The sequence below is a fragment of the Corvus moneduloides genome, chromosome 4 (genome assembly GCF_009650955.1).
Source record: "Corvus moneduloides isolate bCorMon1 chromosome 4, bCorMon1.pri, whole genome shotgun sequence".
NCBI classification, from domain to species: Eukaryota; Metazoa; Chordata; class Aves; order Passeriformes; family Corvidae; genus Corvus; species Corvus moneduloides.
This window is the reverse complement of record NC_045479.1, coordinates 32,055,704-32,075,164: the sequence shown is the minus strand read 5'-3', so window position 1 is coordinate 32,075,164 and position 19,461 is coordinate 32,055,704. Positions and strand designations below refer to the sequence as shown.

General features: G+C 38.2%; 1 protein-coding gene across 2 annotated transcripts in view; it reads right to left on the bottom strand.

Moving 5' to 3' along the window:
- KITLG (KIT ligand) overlaps positions 1 to 19,461 on the bottom strand; it is a 56,600-nt gene that overhangs the window by 12,183 nt on the left and 24,956 nt on the right. The window contains exons 2-6 of one of the 2 annotated variants that reach the window (XM_032106273.1): positions 18,492 to 18,605; positions 9,104 to 9,166; positions 4,713 to 4,892; positions 2,648 to 2,810; positions 1,678 to 1,773 (exon numbers count right to left, since the gene is read on the bottom strand). In XM_032106273.1, the coding sequence (XP_031962164.1) occupies positions 1,678 to 1,773; positions 2,648 to 2,810; positions 4,713 to 4,892; positions 9,104 to 9,166; positions 18,492 to 18,605 (616 nt within the window). The remainder of the gene's footprint in view (positions 1 to 1,677; positions 1,774 to 2,647; positions 2,811 to 4,712; positions 4,893 to 9,103; positions 9,167 to 18,491; positions 18,606 to 19,461) is intronic. The other variant, XM_032106274.1, reaches the window with a different exon arrangement.

Here is a 19,461-nt window from a genome sequence, read left to right as displayed (position 1 = left end):
TACTTGTTTATCAGTTCCAATTATAAAACAAGATTAATAATCCTGCTTCTGCACTCTCCTCCACAGTACAGACACAAGTGCCACACTCCACTGCACTGCCCAGAATCCCTTCTGTTACTGTACTGGGTCAAACTCCTTTCATCTGAACAGCTCCTGCAATCTGTCTGTCTTTTGGCTTCTTGATCCATTCCCATTGCTTCTGGCTGTGGCTGAATATTTTTCCTCTAGCAGTGACAGAAAAAATTATCACATGTTCAGACCTGAGAGAGAGACAGGTCTTTAACCCCTTCCTAGTGCCTCAGAGTTGGCCCTGGGCTCATCAGGTTATTTGCAGACAGCTCTGTGACCTCCTGGCAAGGAGTCTATGGCAAGGAGTCTTCTCTTTTCCGAAGAGTCAGGCTGGCAGCCAGGAGAGGAGGGGGTTTTTTAATTCCTTCTGCTCTGAGGGTTCTGGGCTATGATGACTTAAGACCTACTCTTAATTAGAAAGCAATCAAGAAGGCCTTCAAATCTGATAGCAGCTGTGAGCCAACTACGAGGTAGCATGCATGCTGCTAAAACCTCGGAGGGTAACTAGATTACACATTCCAAAGAGAAAGAGCATGAGAAAAAACTCAGGCTTAGTAGCAACAGTGTCACCATCAGGAGCTACCATTGTGCCCACTAGACTACATCAGGCTGCCCCTCTGCACGTGTTTCTTTAAGCACAGGGAGTACCAGCCACACACTCCGATAACATAGATGTTTGTGAAGTGAAAAGGGGAAATTGTAAAGAGAGCTAGATACACATTGTCATCCTGACATATCTGGGAAACAGGAACAAGAAAACAACAAGGTTAAGCTTTGATCACCATTTCAGGAACCTCTAAGGAAAATCCCCTTTTTTTCACGTGAGAAACTCCAGATAGTGCTCACCTTGTTGTACGTGATGTCACTAAAAGCCCCTGAAACGTCACTGTTTCCTTCTACCTCAGATGCCTGTACACTTTCTGACCTCGTGACAGGTAATGTTGAGGCTCTTACAGTAACATTTCTGGACTCTAATCAGGTCATGGAACGCAGTGACCGAGACAGGTAAGAAAGGTGGAGATGAGTATGCCAGAGAGAAGATTACAGCCTGCCAGAAGGGTAGTGACTTTGTCATTGACCCTAAAGGAAAGCATGCTGACCATGGAGGTGGCCCTACTGTGACTACAGCAAACAAACACAGGGACTGTCCTCAGGGCTGGTGTAAAGCTTGGGATTGACAGTACTCTCAAAATGCAATGTACAGGTATCCTCTTTGTCCATGTGAGTACTCTTGTCTGATTTAGGATAGCTATTCTGCTCATTTGGAGCAACTTCCTTTTCTGAGAGTTAAAATGAGGTGGCTGGGACAGCCAAATTTGCTGAGGCCATATGACTAGTGAGACCTCACGACAGCCAAAACGAAGAGCCCTGCCCTTTCCAAGTTGTAGAGATCTGTCACATAATTGTAACTTGATAGCATCTCTACATTTTGATTAGATAAGTTCATTGCATTTCAGTATGACAGCTGAGAAACACATGGTACACCATCAGGAACATGTAACTTCCCATTAATTTGCACAATTAATGACATTCTTTTCCTCTGAGCTCTCATAACAACCAGCTACCAGAACAAAATGAAGACACATATATTCAATCACTTGTACTTACTGTTACTGCTAGTGCTACTGCCAATGCTGTCATTCCTAAGAGAGCTGGCAGCAACAGGAGGAAACAAAAATGTTTTTGTGACAGCGACTCTGGAATCTAAATAGAAAATGAATTTGTCAGCATTATGAAACTTAAAATACAGTTGCCTCTATATAAGATGATGGGCTACAGGACTACTCTGAGTTGGCTATAGGGCTGTCTTAAAAGCTGGCTGTAGGGCTGTTTATAAAGCAGATTAAGCCACAAAAGGCAGTTTTATCAAGAGGCAGAAGTGTCTACATGCTAAGCTGCTGCTGAATAGCTAATTGGGAAAATCAGTTGCTGCTAACAAGTTCTTAGGTTATGGCACTGATCTGCTTCTAGTTACTACAGAGGTAACTATACAACTGGACACATTGCCCTAATTAAAAAGCATCTGTCACTAGAGAGAGTAAAAGAAAAGGTAATACAAACCCTCCATTTACTGGAAGGATAAGAAAGAGCTACAGGAGCCTGAATTGAGCTTGTTAAAAATTTTAAATGAAGTAAACATCGCCCTGTTCAGGAAACATAGGATGAAATTGAAGGTGACTTGAGGCTGCTGCGATTTACAGCTTGTCCTAACTTCCTCTCCTTTCAGTTGTACAATCTTAGGCTCTTTTACGGCCTTATAAAACTAAATAGAGCATTAAGAGAAGATAAGAAGAACAGTGTAAAAAGACAATCTAGGATATATTTTGGATTAATAGAAACAGAGCAGCATAATGCAAGGTTATTTTGATTATACTGAGAAATGATGTATCTAGGAATGATGGCACTAGAACTTGACTTTGAACAGAAATACAAACTTCAGTGTCAGTAGTTACTTTAATTTGCAGTAAAAAGGTGACATGGAGGCATGGTATCAGATCCTTAGCATCTCTGAAATCCAAGGAAAACCACACATTTATATCTACTTAGATTCTGCTCCCCAAAAGGAGACTCCTCTTACCATTCACTGATGTTTCTACTGTTGAAGGCAAAATGCAGTCATTCCTATCCAATCTGTCTGCAGACTCTTTGTAGACCTCAATGGTACTATTAAAGTGCCTAAAAAAATCCTCAGGAATGAAGTGACCTTCTTCATAAAGGTGACCATTTTCTTTTACAAAATCCTACAGTAAAACAGAGAATTCAGCTGAAAGAAGGTCAAGGGAGATGCTCAATTCAACACCTCAACAAATGATAAAAATATCCAAAGATGATACAAAACAGTTTAAATTTTTAACCTGCAGACAACCAGACTGGCTGTATACAATCTTCATAAAACATACAAGCCTTCTGATCTGAGGATTTCAAATTAGCTTTGCAAATAGAAATGAATTATTAATACAGTGTTGCAAAATTGCTAAGGAATGAGAGACGGTCTCCCATCCTATACTGAAAACCAAGAGACTTTTTAAAATACCCCTCATTAAAAAAAACCCTTGATTTCACATTACTTTGTAAAGTTTTACACGATCCTTTTAATCTGAACACATGAACACAAGACAACCATTGGTATTGTCATTAAGAGAATGGGGAACAGAATACAATAGCTGGGATACACCACTGCACAGAAACAGGTTGAGATGCCTGATAATGTACCTAAAAATAAGAGTGACTATAAACAAGGAAGCCAAATCACTCTGAGATCTAACAGACAAGTTTGTTATGCCAGACTAAACAACATGATTGAGATCCATGTTAAGACAATTGATGGGTTTCTTTTCTTTTTTTTTTTTCTTCTTTTTTTTTTTTTTTTTTTTTTCAGCAAGTCAAATTTGGCCTGGGGGTACTCTGTACTCCCAAGAAGGAGGACAGTGATAAGAACATGGTCTAAGTATGTCCTAAGGAAAACCTCCTGGTTTTGGCTCCAAAGTTATTTTATGCTTGATGCTGAAAGTACTAGACTTAACATCATTATTCTCTAAGGAAATCAATAGCTAGTTGTTTTGCTGAATTACAGAATAATTACTTTTCCATTCTAAAAAATAAAATTCCTCTTCCCCAGCCACATCCTAGCTGAGTGCTTTGAATCATCAGGACAAAAATAGAAAAGAAAAAAACTATATATACACTGAAGATTGGAGATAATTCAGTTTGAAATGGAAAAGTAGGGAATGTCTAAATACTCACAGCATTGTAACCCAAATACATGATAACCGTACAAGGTTATTCCACTCTAAAGGCACCTGAGTGTTTTAGTTCATTTGACTCATTCTGGGTGTTAAAAAGGTACAATTACAACTAAGGACTTAGCTGACCAAAATAACTGTATATGGAAGATTAAATACTTGCTCTGAAGAACATGATGGATTTTACCTGTTTTATTCAGTGGGACAAAACCTTCAACTACAGCACTTATTTTTAATTACTGATATTCTGGTCAGATCTGGATAAGGGACTAGTAAATTAATTTCTTCCCCCCTTCCCTGCCTGTAGAGAGAATCAGACATCTCTTGAGTAAGACTCTTGGAATCCTTCCAGCTGCTGTCAGAATCCAGAAACCCATTGAAATGGACCTATATCCTTTGCTGTGCCTTTGTATAAAAAAGTTCATTAAACCATGGAGAAGCTTTCAGAGCTTCACACACTGTGATACATACTAAGAGTATATTAATAAATTCAACCACATCATCTTTAAATTTACATTTAGATCACTAGGAAAATATATAATTTAAGCTGGATACACAAGGAAGATTTCTGCTAGTTTCAAAAAGACTGGAATGAATTAGTTATCTTAAAGAAGATTGCTGCATTTCTGACTATTTAAACAACTGTATACAGGTCATTGTATATACTGTAATTCCTTGTAAGCCATTTTTCTTTGAAAAAGGAGATAACCATTAGCTAGTGTCAGCACAGTGTACTCAGTGCATTTCTAAACAAAGCATCTAAATTTTAGATGCACAGGAATAGAAATGAAAACAAATCTAATAAAGCCCTGGATATTTCTAAACTATTAGTGAATATTGCACAACAGAAAGTAAGAAATAAATATCCAGTATAAAAGCTGAAACTCTGTATAAGATTACCTTGTTTTTATCAAAAGCAAGGCATGCCATAAGATCATTAATTATCCTTGTGAGATTATTGATGATTAAATAGTTGCTTAAAACATCTGACATATCTGAAATATCTGAGAATTTCTGGAGAAGATTATGTAGACTCCTTGAAAATTCAGGCACCATCAAATGCAACCAACAGTGATTAGGCTGTCGGGGGATAAAAAGAGAAAGAGATGTAAATTAAATATCAGACATCTGTAAAAGCTGGTTAAACATCTCAATATGCAAAAGTAAATTAGACTGTTCTTTCCAATTTAAACTATCTCAAAAGTATAAATGACAATTCTTCTTCTTTACTGTGGCCAATTTTCTCTTCAGTCCTTTTGGTAGTATTTCCATTCTTACAGATACTGACATATTTACGGTTGTCTGTTAAATGCCATCCCTTCATTAAATCCTCAATGAATGCCAAGTGTCAGTGTGTTGAGAGTTTGAGCCTTGGAACATGCTACTATGAACCCTAGTCCATGCTTTCATTAACTTATTTATTTTCTTTCCAACTCCTACTGCTTTAACAATTCTTTCAATATCAGTTTTCATTCATTATTGTTACTTTACATGACTCAGTTAACCCCAAAGATCCTTGATTTAAATTCCTTATCAGGAAGGTTTCCATATACATTTTGCATGGAAACCCTGTGTGCTTTTATCCACCTTTAAACTAGTTAGCTGAGTTAACTCCTTCTCTTCAGCTTTTTCACTAAATGCCATTACTGGGAACAGTTTCTAGATCTAGAAGCCTTTCTTCTCCCTGAGTCTTCGACATCAAAAGTGTTCTGCACAGCCTGTCACTGTACACTAACACCTATGCAATTAGTTTGCAGACAAAGTTTGTACAGCTGTTCACATGACTGAAACCTGGTAATTCACTTTGCTGTCTTAAAGGGAGTCATTAACTTCTTTTACTTAGATATACATAACAGTAGTCAAATAGACAAAAAAGTCACCCAGCTCAGGATAATCTCTAACTCGGTATGATCAGCAAGAATACAGGTAATGTATTAGCCAGACTGCAATTTGTACCTGGAAACACCTTCCCAATAAAAGCTAAATTTTTATTGGCAAATGTTATGAGAATTTATTCCATATATGAAGTTATTTCTTCCAATATTGAAAATGTCTCATTAAAGCCTTCCAGATACAAAGATCTTGGCCCAACAAACCCTAAGTACTCTCAGTATCACTAAACCAATTTCCAATTGCTGCCCAGCAGATAGGCAGCACCCACTGAATCCACCTTCTGCAACACACAGCAAATGTTTGGCAAAGTACACACTTCTAGGCTTAATCTCATTTTACTCGATTTCTTCAATAAACCCGCATGCAGTTTCTTTATTAAAAAAAAAAAAAAAAAATCCACAGGTGTTGTTCTGCTTTGATGTGTGAATGTTTCTCACAAGAAAAAATGCACTTCACCTTTTTGAAGACTAATCAGACTATTAGGCTTCCAGACTGAGAGAACCAAATGTAAATACATTGTCCAGCTCCACCTGAATTTCCACTTCTGTGTACAACTTTCTCACACAATGATAACTTGTGGCAAGTCAGTGATATCACCTTATGTAATTATCTCAACAATGACTTAAAAAAGAAAGAAATGGAAAATGAAATGGATTGCATTTGGCCTGAGTCTGCTTCCCTTTTTTCCTTCAAGGACAACAAGATGAGGAGGGAGGCCGAAGAGAAATAAATCAGAGAAAGCTTGTTGAAACATACTCTGTTCAAGCAGTGTATCTTGTACCATGTCCCACTACCCCCACGACACAGACAATGAATTTACTTTCCTCTGCTTGGTGTAGGAACACTGACACAGAACTATTGTGCTTCCCTGAACTGGAACCTGGAAAACCTTTTCCTTTGAGGTTTTGTGGGTGAACATTCTCCTCTGGCAGGGACTAGCATAAGCTTGCTGCTTCTCCTAGTGAGCATTTGGCAATTCCAGCAGGGAGTCTATTTGTTGCTCCCGCAGTTTAGCATGTGTGTGGGAGTCTCCTCTAACTGAACTGTTCTGACCTACCAAAGCTGCATTTCACAAAAGCTCTAAGTTCTCTTTTCAGTAATGTCAAGCTGTGCGATCACTTGCTATGTCAATACCTATCAAACACAGGGATGAAACTGCTCAAATTGAAAAATGTGATATTGTTTGAAAGGAGAAATGGAGGTTTAACTCTGATATTTTGTGTAAACTTTGACCAAGATTTACATTTTAGGGTGACTGCAAACCTGATTTCCTTTGTACTTTGGGGTAGCCCTCATTTGGCTTTTGCTTTCTACACCTACATAAAAGTTTGAATGTTATTTCCTCTTCTGAATTCAGCCCTTTGCTGTCATCTTTGCCTTTTAACCTTCAGGTTTGACTACACAGTTCACTCTATACGAGACTACTTTTAAAGCCACTCAGTTGCCTTGAGCTAGTGCATAATGCAACAACCCTCCTGTTTAATGGATGGGTCAGTCTGTTCCTGTTACATGCACTACACTGGCTTCCCATCTGCTTTGCCTTCAGCCTGCCTTCCTACCTTTAGTCATCTACATTTGGGACTTGCTACCTTGGGTACACTTCCTACTTCATGCACGCACCGAAGACTGAAATCTATTGAAAAAAATTGCAGAGCACCATTTCAATCCCTTCAGAGTTGAGCAAAGGGCATATACTTTAGGCAAAGTCATGGGTTTCCCAGCTTGCAGGGACCTTGCAGAACCCAGAACAAAGCCTACTTATTCAGCCAGCCTTGCTGTGGTATGCATAACACAACCTGAAATTCCCAGAGAGGAATGTGGCAAAGTGGGATCCGAATACTGCTGAATACTTCCTCCTGTGAAGGCATGTGGCCAAGAGCTGCACCTTACATTATCATGACTGAAAGTGGTGTACAAAGGGAACATGGAAATCTCAGCTCTGAACTTCTCTTCTTCCTTTTTATTTCTTGGCTGCTTGTCGTCAATGTAAACTGGATCTAAATTTCTGGATATGATGCATCAAGATGACACCTTGATCTTGGCACTGAAACTATGGAAAAGAATCTGCGTACTGGCAGTCAAAACTGAACCACAGAGAGAGGCAGGAGTGAGAACAACCAGGACTCATTGCTCAAGCAGGCTCCCTGACCTTCTTCATCTGCCAACGCCGCCAGGAACGCAGTGGAGGGAACAGCCTTGATCCAGCCCAACAGCTAATGGGCTCATCCTGGAAGCTGGGGAAACAGCATCTGACACAACCCTTCATAACCTCACAGCTGAGGGCCCTTCACTATCCCGCAGCCTCCGTTTCCTCCTCCCATATTCTTGTTATTCAGGACTGAATGTTGCTTCCGGCATCATTTTCCAATATCAATAGGGAATACTGCTATGTCTGCCACAATTGCTGATAGGGTAGGATGCATTTTTATATGTGTATCACATACAAATTGATTTTTATAATGAAAACTTCGTAGAGACACAAAACCAGCTTCTTACACCTAGGAGATGATTTTCAGCTACTGATGTATGTGTACAATGATTCATTCTTAAGACAGGCACAGTATTGTTCAGTTTAACTGACAAAATCATAATTTTCTTACTTTTTTCCTTGCCATAAAACAATATAGCATTCAGCATAATTTGTACTTTTCTTTGTTTCCTTATCTCCCTTTTATTGCAATGTATGCAACAACCAAGAGAGCATTTTCAATACATCATTCTGAAATTGGTTTTGTTAAATCAAGGAAAACACAAAATTATTTAGTAGATTAAGCAATAAAATAATATGACTTTTTAATAAAAAGTGTTATAAAATTTCAAAGTGTGTAGATAATGCTTATTTGAAAGTATCACTATGTATTAAATACAGGATTATATAGAAAGAATAACACAAAGCATGTTTGAAATCCTACTGTTTGTTTAGTTACTGAGGATACCATTCGCTGAATTTGGGATTCTCTTTACTGGCTACTAATTATTTGTTGTGCTCTAATGGCATTTCCACTGGCTGAAACAAGAAGGACTTCTACAGTGTGTTCGAAAGCACAATTAGAGAGAACCTGTTTCTTTAAGAAAGCAATATTTTTCAATTAGCACAATGAAATAATACTGATGAAATAATAACATGATGAAAATTTGACTTTTCTGGAAAAAAAATGTTAAAAAATTTAATATGAAGAAACATTTTCCTAGAATTCCTGTAGTTAAAAAGGTTTTAAGGGACTGCAGGAATCTCTCTACATTTCTTTTAAGTAAATACTTGGGAACCATATGAAAAGTGAAATAAACATTATTTAACTGTAACTTGGTAAGACATAGGACTAGGTACAAAATGTTACAGCCATCACTGGTTCCAGTGGGCTGTTTTATTGGGATTAACTTGAAGTGGTTGTACATACCAGACTATCCATCTTCGGGACATATTTAAGGGTTATCATATAATCATTTGGGAGATTTCCAACCTACAATAAACAGATAATAAAAATGTAATTACTTACTACACAAAGTAAGATTTCATTTCCATTACTGCATTCAACAAAATTATCTACAGACATTCAACACAAATTTTCAGTAATTTACCAGGTACAGGCAAAAGAGGTTACATACATACTTATTTTCCCGTGGAACTGCTATTGACCCTTATTTGCTCACCAAGTGAACCATCTTTCCACAGCTCTGTAATATGCCCAGATTGATCTGATCATGTTCAATGCTACTGCTTCCCAGCAGAATTAAAGTCAAAAATGGGTTGAGAAGAAGTGATCTGAGGTTATTCATTACTGCAGGAACTCCACTGCCCTTCCTCACCTTTTATGCCTTGAAGTGTTTACATGACAATTTGTACTGTAGGCAGTAGAGGACACAGAAGTATCCAGCTCTTTTTCCTTCAAATAATGTTGAACATGCATCTGAGCTAACTAGGTGTCTGCCTTTGTGCTTAGTAATGTACCAGGTCAGAAAAACACTTGAGCACAACTTTAACTTTGAAGTTGTGCCTCTTATAATGATGAGCAATATAATTATATCATAGGAAATGTCCTGGGGCAAAGGAGAGCTTCCACACATGTAAGCTTGAGTGCACCTTTGCAGATGTGGGTGAGCATGAAGTGTGCTGCAGCAAAGATAAGGAGTGGAAGAAGGGTTTCCACTGAATTATACAATACAATCTGCCACAGATGGGATCCAACACTATTGTGAAACATGGTTGAACATCTGGGGAATGTGCTGGGTTTGGGAGATGAAAAGTCCAACAGCCACTGGAACTGCCACAAATCCACAGTCTTTTGAAGTATTTATTCAAAAGGTTTAACCATAATATAATGCTTAATGATACAGTAAACCTATTTTCTGTCAATGAAAAAGCCAACTGATATTTCTCATGCTGGTTTGAAATCCATGTAGTCAAAACCAATATGCACAGATGTAGCTCCTTGGTGCAAAAGCAGCTCTCCTTCAGGTTAAGATCATTCTGTTATGGCTGCTTTTTGATTCTGCTGCTATAGTAACCAGCACAGGGATTTCTTTTCCCCCCTGTGCAGTTTTTAGGTAGTATTTTGTTTGACAAAACATAATATTTTATTTCTTAAATTAAAATTTTGTTTCAATTAAAAATTAAAAACAGTTATTTCAAATGTTTAGGGTTCTAGAAATGATCAAGGGCAATACTTATACACAGCTAAACACAACTGAATCCTGAACACTTCTTTTTAATTTACGTGGACTAAGCCACTATCTTCCCACTCAATGACATATATCCTTCTCCTACAGCTTTAAAACAGTTACTATACAAATGATCCTTCTAAACTCCCTCACATAAATCAGTTTTTTTTAATCTTCGTTTCTTCTTTTCTTCTTCTTTTATTTTTATACCTACACACTCCCAAAGCAGAAGCATCACTAAAATTCTCAATATTAATTTCAATTTACCTTTCATTTTGGAGAGCTGATTCAAGATGCTATAAATACTGAAAAATATGTCAATATATTTGTTCTTTGTTTAGAGCATCAGATTTATTCTAAATCCTCTTTCAATTTTTTTGTCTTTTATTCCTTTCTTTAAATATCACTGCATCATGACATACTAATACTTATTCCATTTTTTTTCTAGCTTCTTTTGCGTGCCTAGAGAGGTAGGACTAGCAGCACTTCAAGCACCATAGATAGTGAAGATGCTACTCTATGTGTAAAGTTTCCCATGCTCACTCTAGAGGGATTTCACACTTAGCAATGCCAGCAAAACCACTGTTCTTTAAGAAAGGTCACTGGAAGATTAAATTTGTTCCACATCAATGAACACTACAAGAATTGATATGCATTATGTATACAATCTACTCTCCTGGCATCAGAGCCTCTCAAGCACTTTTCATGCACAGTTAAAAAAATTTAACTGCCCAAGAGCTCTTACACCTTCTCAATCAGAGCTGGAGCATACAACTCAGCCTCAGATATTCTTCTCCTTGACAGACTGTGAATCAGATAAGATATTTTTGAATTTACTACTAAAAATGAAGATCACTGGGAGGAGGGTGTCAAAGACAAAATATATGCCCTGCCTCAAGATGAAACTTGTTAAAGTTCTGTTGACCTGAACTCCACATGCCAGATGCTGTGCTGGTAAACGATGGATCTCAGTCAAAGCGAGGGAGTTACATTTGTGTCTCACTTGGACTTCCCAACTCACACAACTCAGAAAATAGGGTAAAGCCCCTGATGTAAGAGTGAAGGATACGTCTCTACTAGATCTGCACGCTGTACTCTCTTACTTTGCTGAAATGTGTCTTGAAATTCTGTTGAACACTAACCACCAAGATTTTAATCTTGATTTTCATCTGCTGAAATGATCCTGAAAGTAATGAATGGACTCTGCACACCCACTCTGTGCAGGGTGCCTGACTGCTGTGGCTTCCAACAAGGAGCAGATGACAAGGCAGCTCTGACCTTCCTAAGCAAAGGTATTTGGAAAAGAATTGTCCCTTGAAACCATCTGATTCCTGGAATGGCTTTTTACTAGTTCCTCTACTCAACTCCTTAAGTACAGTGACAAATTTGGTGGGCCACAAAACACCTGCCTGCATGACTTACCTTGGTTTAAACAGAAGTAACAGTTTTGATGATTATAGAGAATGTCAAATGATAATCTTAGAAAGGAATGTATAGAACTAAAAGAACCCTGAGTTGCAATTAAAATGTCACAAAAATTTTCTCTGACTTAGTGGGTGTGTGTGATTGTAGAAGTCCTAACAGGCTCTGAGAAAAGGCGAAGAGCAGGGAAATCTAGACTTATGTCTACAAATCCATAGTACTATATTCCAGTTGTAACCAAAAACTCAAACTGGGGAATGTAAGATTACTTTTGACATAGAGAGGTCTGAATATTTAATACAGCACTGTTAACACTGCATAACCCAAATATGTTTTAAAAAATGCTCACGGTCACATAGATGGGAGATGAAAAAAGGATGTAGAAGTGATTTGGGTTCCATAAACTACTCTTTCATCGCAACAGCAGACATGAGAGATGACTTATCTGCAGTCACATGCTTGAAATGAGGGCTACCGCTCTTGAAATTCCCTTTATTGTGCTTGTTATGAAAATTATAAGGAGACAAGCATAGATACAATTTTTTTATACACATATCAAAGATAAAGTATGTTAATAAAGTAAAAATTACCATTTTCCATTGTAAGTGTTTTCTTTTTTACTCTGAAGCATATGATGGGAAAAAAACATACTTTCCTTTTGGATACCATTTCTACCTTGAATTTCTCTCTATTTGTTTCCCTTTTCCTATTCTTTTCATAGAATCATAGAGTGGTTTGGGTTGGAAGGGACCTTACAGATCATCTGGTTCCAACCCCCCTGCCATGGACAGGGACACCTTCCACTACACCAGGTGGCACAGAGCCCCATCCAACTTGTCCCTGACACTTTTCCAAGGAAGGGCCATCCACCACTTCTCTGGGCAACCTGCTCCAGTGCCTCATCACCCTCACAGGATTCTTCCTTATATCTACTCTAAACTTCCCCTCTTTCAGTTTAAAGCCATTCCCCCTTGTCCTATCACTACATGCCTTTGTCAAAAGTCCCTCTCCAGCTCTTCATCTTTCTCACTGCTTCTCTGGCTTTTCTTTTCCTGCAGGAGCTTGTCTGTACATCATCTCTGCAATCTACTCTTATCTCATCTGCTAATGAAGCAGTTAATAAAATCTTCATCATTTGGCTTAAGACAACATGCTAACGATTTCCGTTCACACTTTTTACAGTCATAGTGGCAGATTATTTGCAGCATAACAACTCTGGATAATTTTTTATAACCCCTTCACTCAGGAGAGTTAGCTCCATTTAAAAATAAAAATCAAATGTGGCAGAGAGTGTAAAGTACACATTTCCAGCAAAGATGTAATGTGAAAGCAAAGTATTCGACAGCATGTCTCAAACAAGGAACTGGTCAGTAAATCCTGACTATTGTTTGGGCTTCCAAAACTGAAAAGAAGAAAATTGCTTTAGAGAAGTAATTAAGAAGAGGTATCTTAGATTTTGTTAATGGACAAAACAAAAATATGTAGGTATATTCTGGACATACTGCACAGCTCAGGGAAAATTCTATTTATAATTAGGTTTTGATGTTCATATTAAACAAACATATATACAACTGATTCCTAATTCTTATGCAAAATCAAATGCACAATTACAGCAGCTTTCTGCTGACTTACTGTGCTGAAAAGAACAATGGGGACAGACTTTATTGACAGGTGCTGCAATTACAGTTTCATAATACGGAACATTTGTTCATCAAGTAATGTGCTTTCCTCCAGACATCTTCATTACAAATGAAGCAGGAGTTCATGTGATGAGTAGGGCAGAATGAATGCTCTCTAAATACTTTCATTCTCTATAGGTATGAGATTATGCTCTTTTAAAGTTCTCACCATGAAAAAACAAAAATGATTGTTCAATTGTTCTTTGCTTCTTAATATAATTTCATTTAGGACATATTCTTCATATGACAAAATTATATTACCTAGATATGAATAAATTTAATCTTACAGAAAATAAAAGTAATTTTTTTATTAACAGATACCAATCTGGTTTGGTCTTACATTGATTAATGCTCAGAAACCTTGTGGTTATTGAATTTCTTTCTTTCCAATTCCATCTTCTGATGTGAGTCTAGCATGATGCTAGTGAAAATCCAGATTAAGACCATTGAAAACAAGTTACGCCACACATCTGTCCTCAATTTATTACTCAACACAAAGTTGATTAGGCAAATGACCCACATTTTCGGGCACTGCACAGAATGCCTTACTTATTCTCCAGAAGCTTAGGCTTAGTAGACATCCCACGTCTATATTCACAGAGGGTCTTGACTGAGGCATGTTCTCATATCCCTGTAGTATAATAAAGTTGAGCAGAACACAGCCACAGTCATGCTCAGGAGTTTTCTACAAGTAATGGAGGGGGTTTACAGTACTTGGAGCAAGCCCAGTACCAAATAAACAAAGACTAGCTTGTAGGGAATTGTGGCACTGTTTTGCAAGCTGTAGGTGCACTGCAGTAGAAGTGTGTGTGTGGGGAAAACCTAGTGGGGAAAAAGCAAAATGAGGGATATGGATTCATGCTGCAAAGAATTTTAGCATGAGATAGGAAGAGGATGAGAATCTGCCTGGAGTTCGTCAAGGAGCATCTTTCCTGTGGCTACAAACAGTGTAACAGATACCATGGAAATAACGAGGAGAAGCTGAGGGCAAACTCAGCATGTGTTACAACAACACAGGCAGTGTTAATAGTACCTTTGAAGATAAACCCAAGAAGCTTGCCATTGATAGTGAAAAAAAAAAAGGAGGAACAGCTTGAAGGAAATAAGTAGAAGATAAAGGGTCAGAGCAGCATGTGAACAGACAGAAGAGCAAAACTACACAAGCTGAAGCTAGAAAAAGATTTTTCATAGACCGAATTTTTGTCCACCAAGACTTTGGAAGAAAAATGTACTTGTAAGAACTAAAAAAAAAAAAAAATTTCTACTGTTATGACAAGAAAAACAATGAAGCTTTTAAAATTGAATTTGAAGGGTCTGTGAAGCATCAAGAGCCTAATCAGACACCTTTGTTGAAGACCTGAATGGCTGGGGAGAGATGGTGATGTAACTTTACAGTGAGGAGAAATGGCCCAGGAAAGGCTAACATTTTGGGGAGATGAAAGAGATTATAGTCTGCCTCCGAGGAAGATTCAGGCCAAACTGAATCTAGGCTGATGTCTAAGAATTTGTGATGAGACAGGAAGAAGAGAGGCCAATATCCTAAGGCAAGTGATGGGATTTGCGTACTACCACTGAACAGATAGCTTAGTGCCCACAGAGATGGGACTGTACTCACAACTGTGGACAAAAAGGGTTAAAGAACATGACAGTCTGGCTGAGAATAAAGCATTTAGGAACAACTATTATATCACTGTTGCCAAGTGTGACAGCTTGTGGATAACATCATAATAACTATGGGCAATAACTGTACACGCAACACTTCTGTGAAATCTTACAGGCTACAATTTGTTCTCAGTGTGAAAGGGGAGGATATTTATTAAAGACCCTATGTTCTACAGGCACAGATTCTTTGGATCAGTTTAGAAATAAAACTTGTACTTAAAGGCCAACAGGATCTCCAGTCAGAGGGAAAGGCTCTGGATGTTTTCTATCTGGATTTCAGTAAAGCCTTTGATACTGTCTCCCACAGCATCCTCCTGGGGAAGCTGGCAGCTCATGCTTTGGACAGGTACACATTTCACTGGGTAAAAACTGGATGGCCAGGCCCAGAGACTGATGGTGAATGGTGCCACATCCATGGGGTGAATTAGTGTTCCCCAGGGCTCACTATTGAGGTCAGCCAGTATTGGTTTATTATCTTTATTGATGATCTCGACAAGGCAATCAAGAACATCTTCAGTCACTAAGTTGGGTGGCAGAGTTGGTGCTGGAAGGCTCTGCCAGAGGAGCTGGACAGGCTGGAGCAATTGACTGGGACCAGTTGTCTGAGGATCAATAAAGCAAACTGCCATGTCCTGCACTTCTCACAGGAACTCTACACTGTGCTACAGGCTAGGGGAACAGTAGCTGCCTGGGGGCAAAAGACCTGGAGGTGCTAGTTGACAGCTGGCTGAACATGATCCAACATGTGCCCAGGTGGCCAAGGCGGCCAATCGTATCCTGGCCTGTATCAGCAAGAGTATGGCCAGCAGGACCAGGGAAGTGATTGTCCCCCTGCACTTGGCACTTGTGAGGCCACAGCTTGAGTCCTGTGTCCAGTTCTGGGCCCCTAACTACAAGAAGAACAACAGAGAAGCAAAGCTGGGGAGGGGTCTAGAGAGTGAGTCATATGAGGAGGAGCTGAGGGATTGTGTAGCCTGGAGAAAAGGAGACTCAGGAGACACTTTATCACTCTCTAGAACTACCTGGAATAAAGGTTGTAACACGATGGGAGACAGCCTCTCCTCCCAGGACAAGAAAAAATGGCTGCAGAGGGAGGTGGTGGACTTACCATTCCTGAAGGTGTTCAAGAAATCTCTGGATGCTGTACTTAGTGCTATGCTTTAGTTGGCATGGTGGTGTTTGGTCAAAGGCTGGGCTCTACCTTAGAGGCCTTAATGATTCTATGATTCTAATAAAGAACCCAACCACCCATGTGTGCAATGTCTAATTCTGAAGATACACATCATAAGAATATCATTCCTTAATTCAAGGAGTATATTGTGTTTCAAAAAGCAGAAATGGTACAAAACTTTTACTATAATTTGCAAGAGTTTTAGGGTTTCCTGAACCATATTTTTAAGAAATTTCACACTGGAGTCCTTTTTATATGTACTAAGGATATATTTCATAGAACATAAAAAACTTGTACTTGCTACAAAGTAGTATGATCAGTCAGTATTCTCTGTAGGCTTCTCCCTTCTCATATTCACAGTGTCAGCTAACAAAGTTTTGCTTTAAAAGTACTTTAAAACTTATTATGTATTTTTTCATTTTGTTCTCAATGTCAAGTTGTCACACTGTAGAATTTCAAAAGAGAATGACCAACATGCAATATAGTCACATTAATTGAAACCAAGGGTTCTTACACTAAATTGAAGTACTAAACTCATTTTCACCATATCCTTTTAATTCTCAAGTGACTTTATTGAAATTCTTTCTGCAAATATTAACACAGACAAAACAGGGAGACAGACGTTCCTCAAAACATTCTCAGAACAACTCAAGAATCTCAAAACAGAGAGAATCTATGTGTCTGGGGATTTGTACTTTCTGCATCTTTCTTATTTCTGCAACCCAAAGTATCTTTGAACTTGCTAGTTAACTTCACCCGAATTTTGCATTTGTAGGGAGATCTGAAAGACATGGACCTAAGTCAGGAGAATGACCATACAGCATCCTCATGGAAGAGTTTCTGAAGAAGCTCAGCCCAACCCCACTCTGCTCAGGCTTGGCAGTAGCAGAACAGTATAACCTGGACAGTGTGATTATTCAAGCTGCTTGCACTTTTTTTGTAATTTGTATTTATACAGTCTTGACATTTAAATTGTACTAAAGGGAAAGTTAAAGCATTTGCTCTTAGGACACATAATTGATGAAAAGTTATTGCTATCCCTGAACTACACAATTTCACCAGCCCGCACAGGAATTCTGTTGTTCTTTCATGCTTTCAACAGGTTTACAGCAAAGCTTAATACTCTTCCAAGAGATGAAATATTATCTGGAATAAATATGCCAATACTTCAAAATTCTGCCTAAAGGGACTAATTTGAAGCACTAAACATTTAATAAGACTACAGAGCATGCCTAGAGAGGTGCACTATGTGCCAATGTATATAAAAAGGACCAAAGAAAACAAGTTAAGAACACTGCACAGGCAGCAAATACTAGGGGCTCCAATTTAAGTGTTTGATAATAATAACAGTGATATTGCAACTGTTTTTCCATAACGAAGCCACAATTTTTAGTTAGATTCAATATGTAGATGAAAATACGCTTGTTAAGTGTTCAGTATATATTGTTTCTTAAAAACTTCGGTGTTATATCCTGCACTACTGCAAAATAGCATAATTATTAACTCCAGTGGAGTTAAACAGCAATTGAATTCACAAGCAGATACAGTTTTTCAGGTTAATGCAGTGGTCAATTAAGTAACAGTTAAAATTTCCTTAAATGAATTTAGTTCTTATATGAAGCAGTGAGTCCTTCAGACTTAAACTTCTGGGTACAGCAAGTAGAAAAACACATAATGAGTGTAACCCACTCACACCTAAAGAATGTGAAACCTGTTCAGTTGTTATTGCCTTGATTGCTACAACAATGTCTAATATCATACTATTTTTATATATGGCACTTTCATATTCCCTAGGTAAAGACTTTGCTTCAATTCAGCTGTGTTTGCCACCAGTCTGCTCCAAGCAAGTCAGTAACACGAAGACAATACTCTTTCATCTGCATGGGGAACAATCTGCTCCGAAACAATGTTTGAGGAAATAAAGATTTTTGGCAATTTTTACTGAAGTTTGGAGTGAGAAAACTGCATATGTACATACACTCTATCTTGGTCAAAGTAATCTCTTCAATTAATGCTGAAACTACTCTCACTGCAAAAAAAGGTTTTGTTCAAGTGACAGATACTGATGGATTTTTTTTTTTAATATTCCCCTGGTTCTAATGCAGATTTACTAACTTCACGTAGAAATGTAAGTGCCTTTAGACACTGACTGTTGTTTAACATATAGAATAATGTAAAATAAAAGGTACTTACCAATTTTGCAATGTCATTCACATCATCTGTGACTGGATTCCCGCAGGAACTCTGGGCTTTGACAAGAGGATTAAGTAGGAGTAGTTGAAGACAAAAGCAAGTGATAATCCAAGTCTGTTCAGTAAAAAAGAAAACAGAAACAAGAAACCTCAACTAAGCAATCGCCAAACATGAAGTAACAAGAGATTGTAGTAATGTTTCTCATATGTGAAGTCTAGAGGCAACAATACTCTTTATCCTTCATGAGGGTATACTTGTACCATTATAGTATCATCTTCATGGCAGGAATCCACAAAAATGCACTTAACTGATCTTTTCTGGAAGCAAATATTAATGGGAAACCTAGTATTGAGCCATCAGGTTACTTGCACAGGATCATGCTTACCTGGGTTTTCGCAAAGTTTACGGATAACAAGAAAAAGAGAGAAACTTTGCAATATTCTCTATCATCAGAATAAAGCTGACTACATATTTGTCATTCATCTGATAGATCTGCATCCCTAATGTGATAAATGATAAGGAACAAAATTATACCAGACTACATCAAGACAAAAGGAGAAAGTTCATAATCACAGCCATTTCATCTGAGTACTTAAACTGCAAGCAAACCCACAACTGGACTCTGCCCAAATACTGACATCTCAAGCAGCAATGCAGTACATTTTCTCCAAGTGACGCGCTCTGGCCTCTCAGAAGTGCCAGCTTGGCTTTGGCACTACATTCCCCTCCTAAATCCTATTGGAAACAGCAATGCAATGTACTTACACAGGCTTGTGAGACTCACACAGAAAAGCAGCAGATAACTAGCTGCGATGCACCTGGGTGTCTCCTTGGCTACACTGCCTGAACTTCCTTGCCTTCTGTTGTTCCTTGTGCTTCACTGGTTTCCCACAGAGCCCTATGCCAACTTTAAGCTGCAGATCTTTATTTCCAGAATGTTAAAGCATTTAAGTTATGGATAATCAAAAGT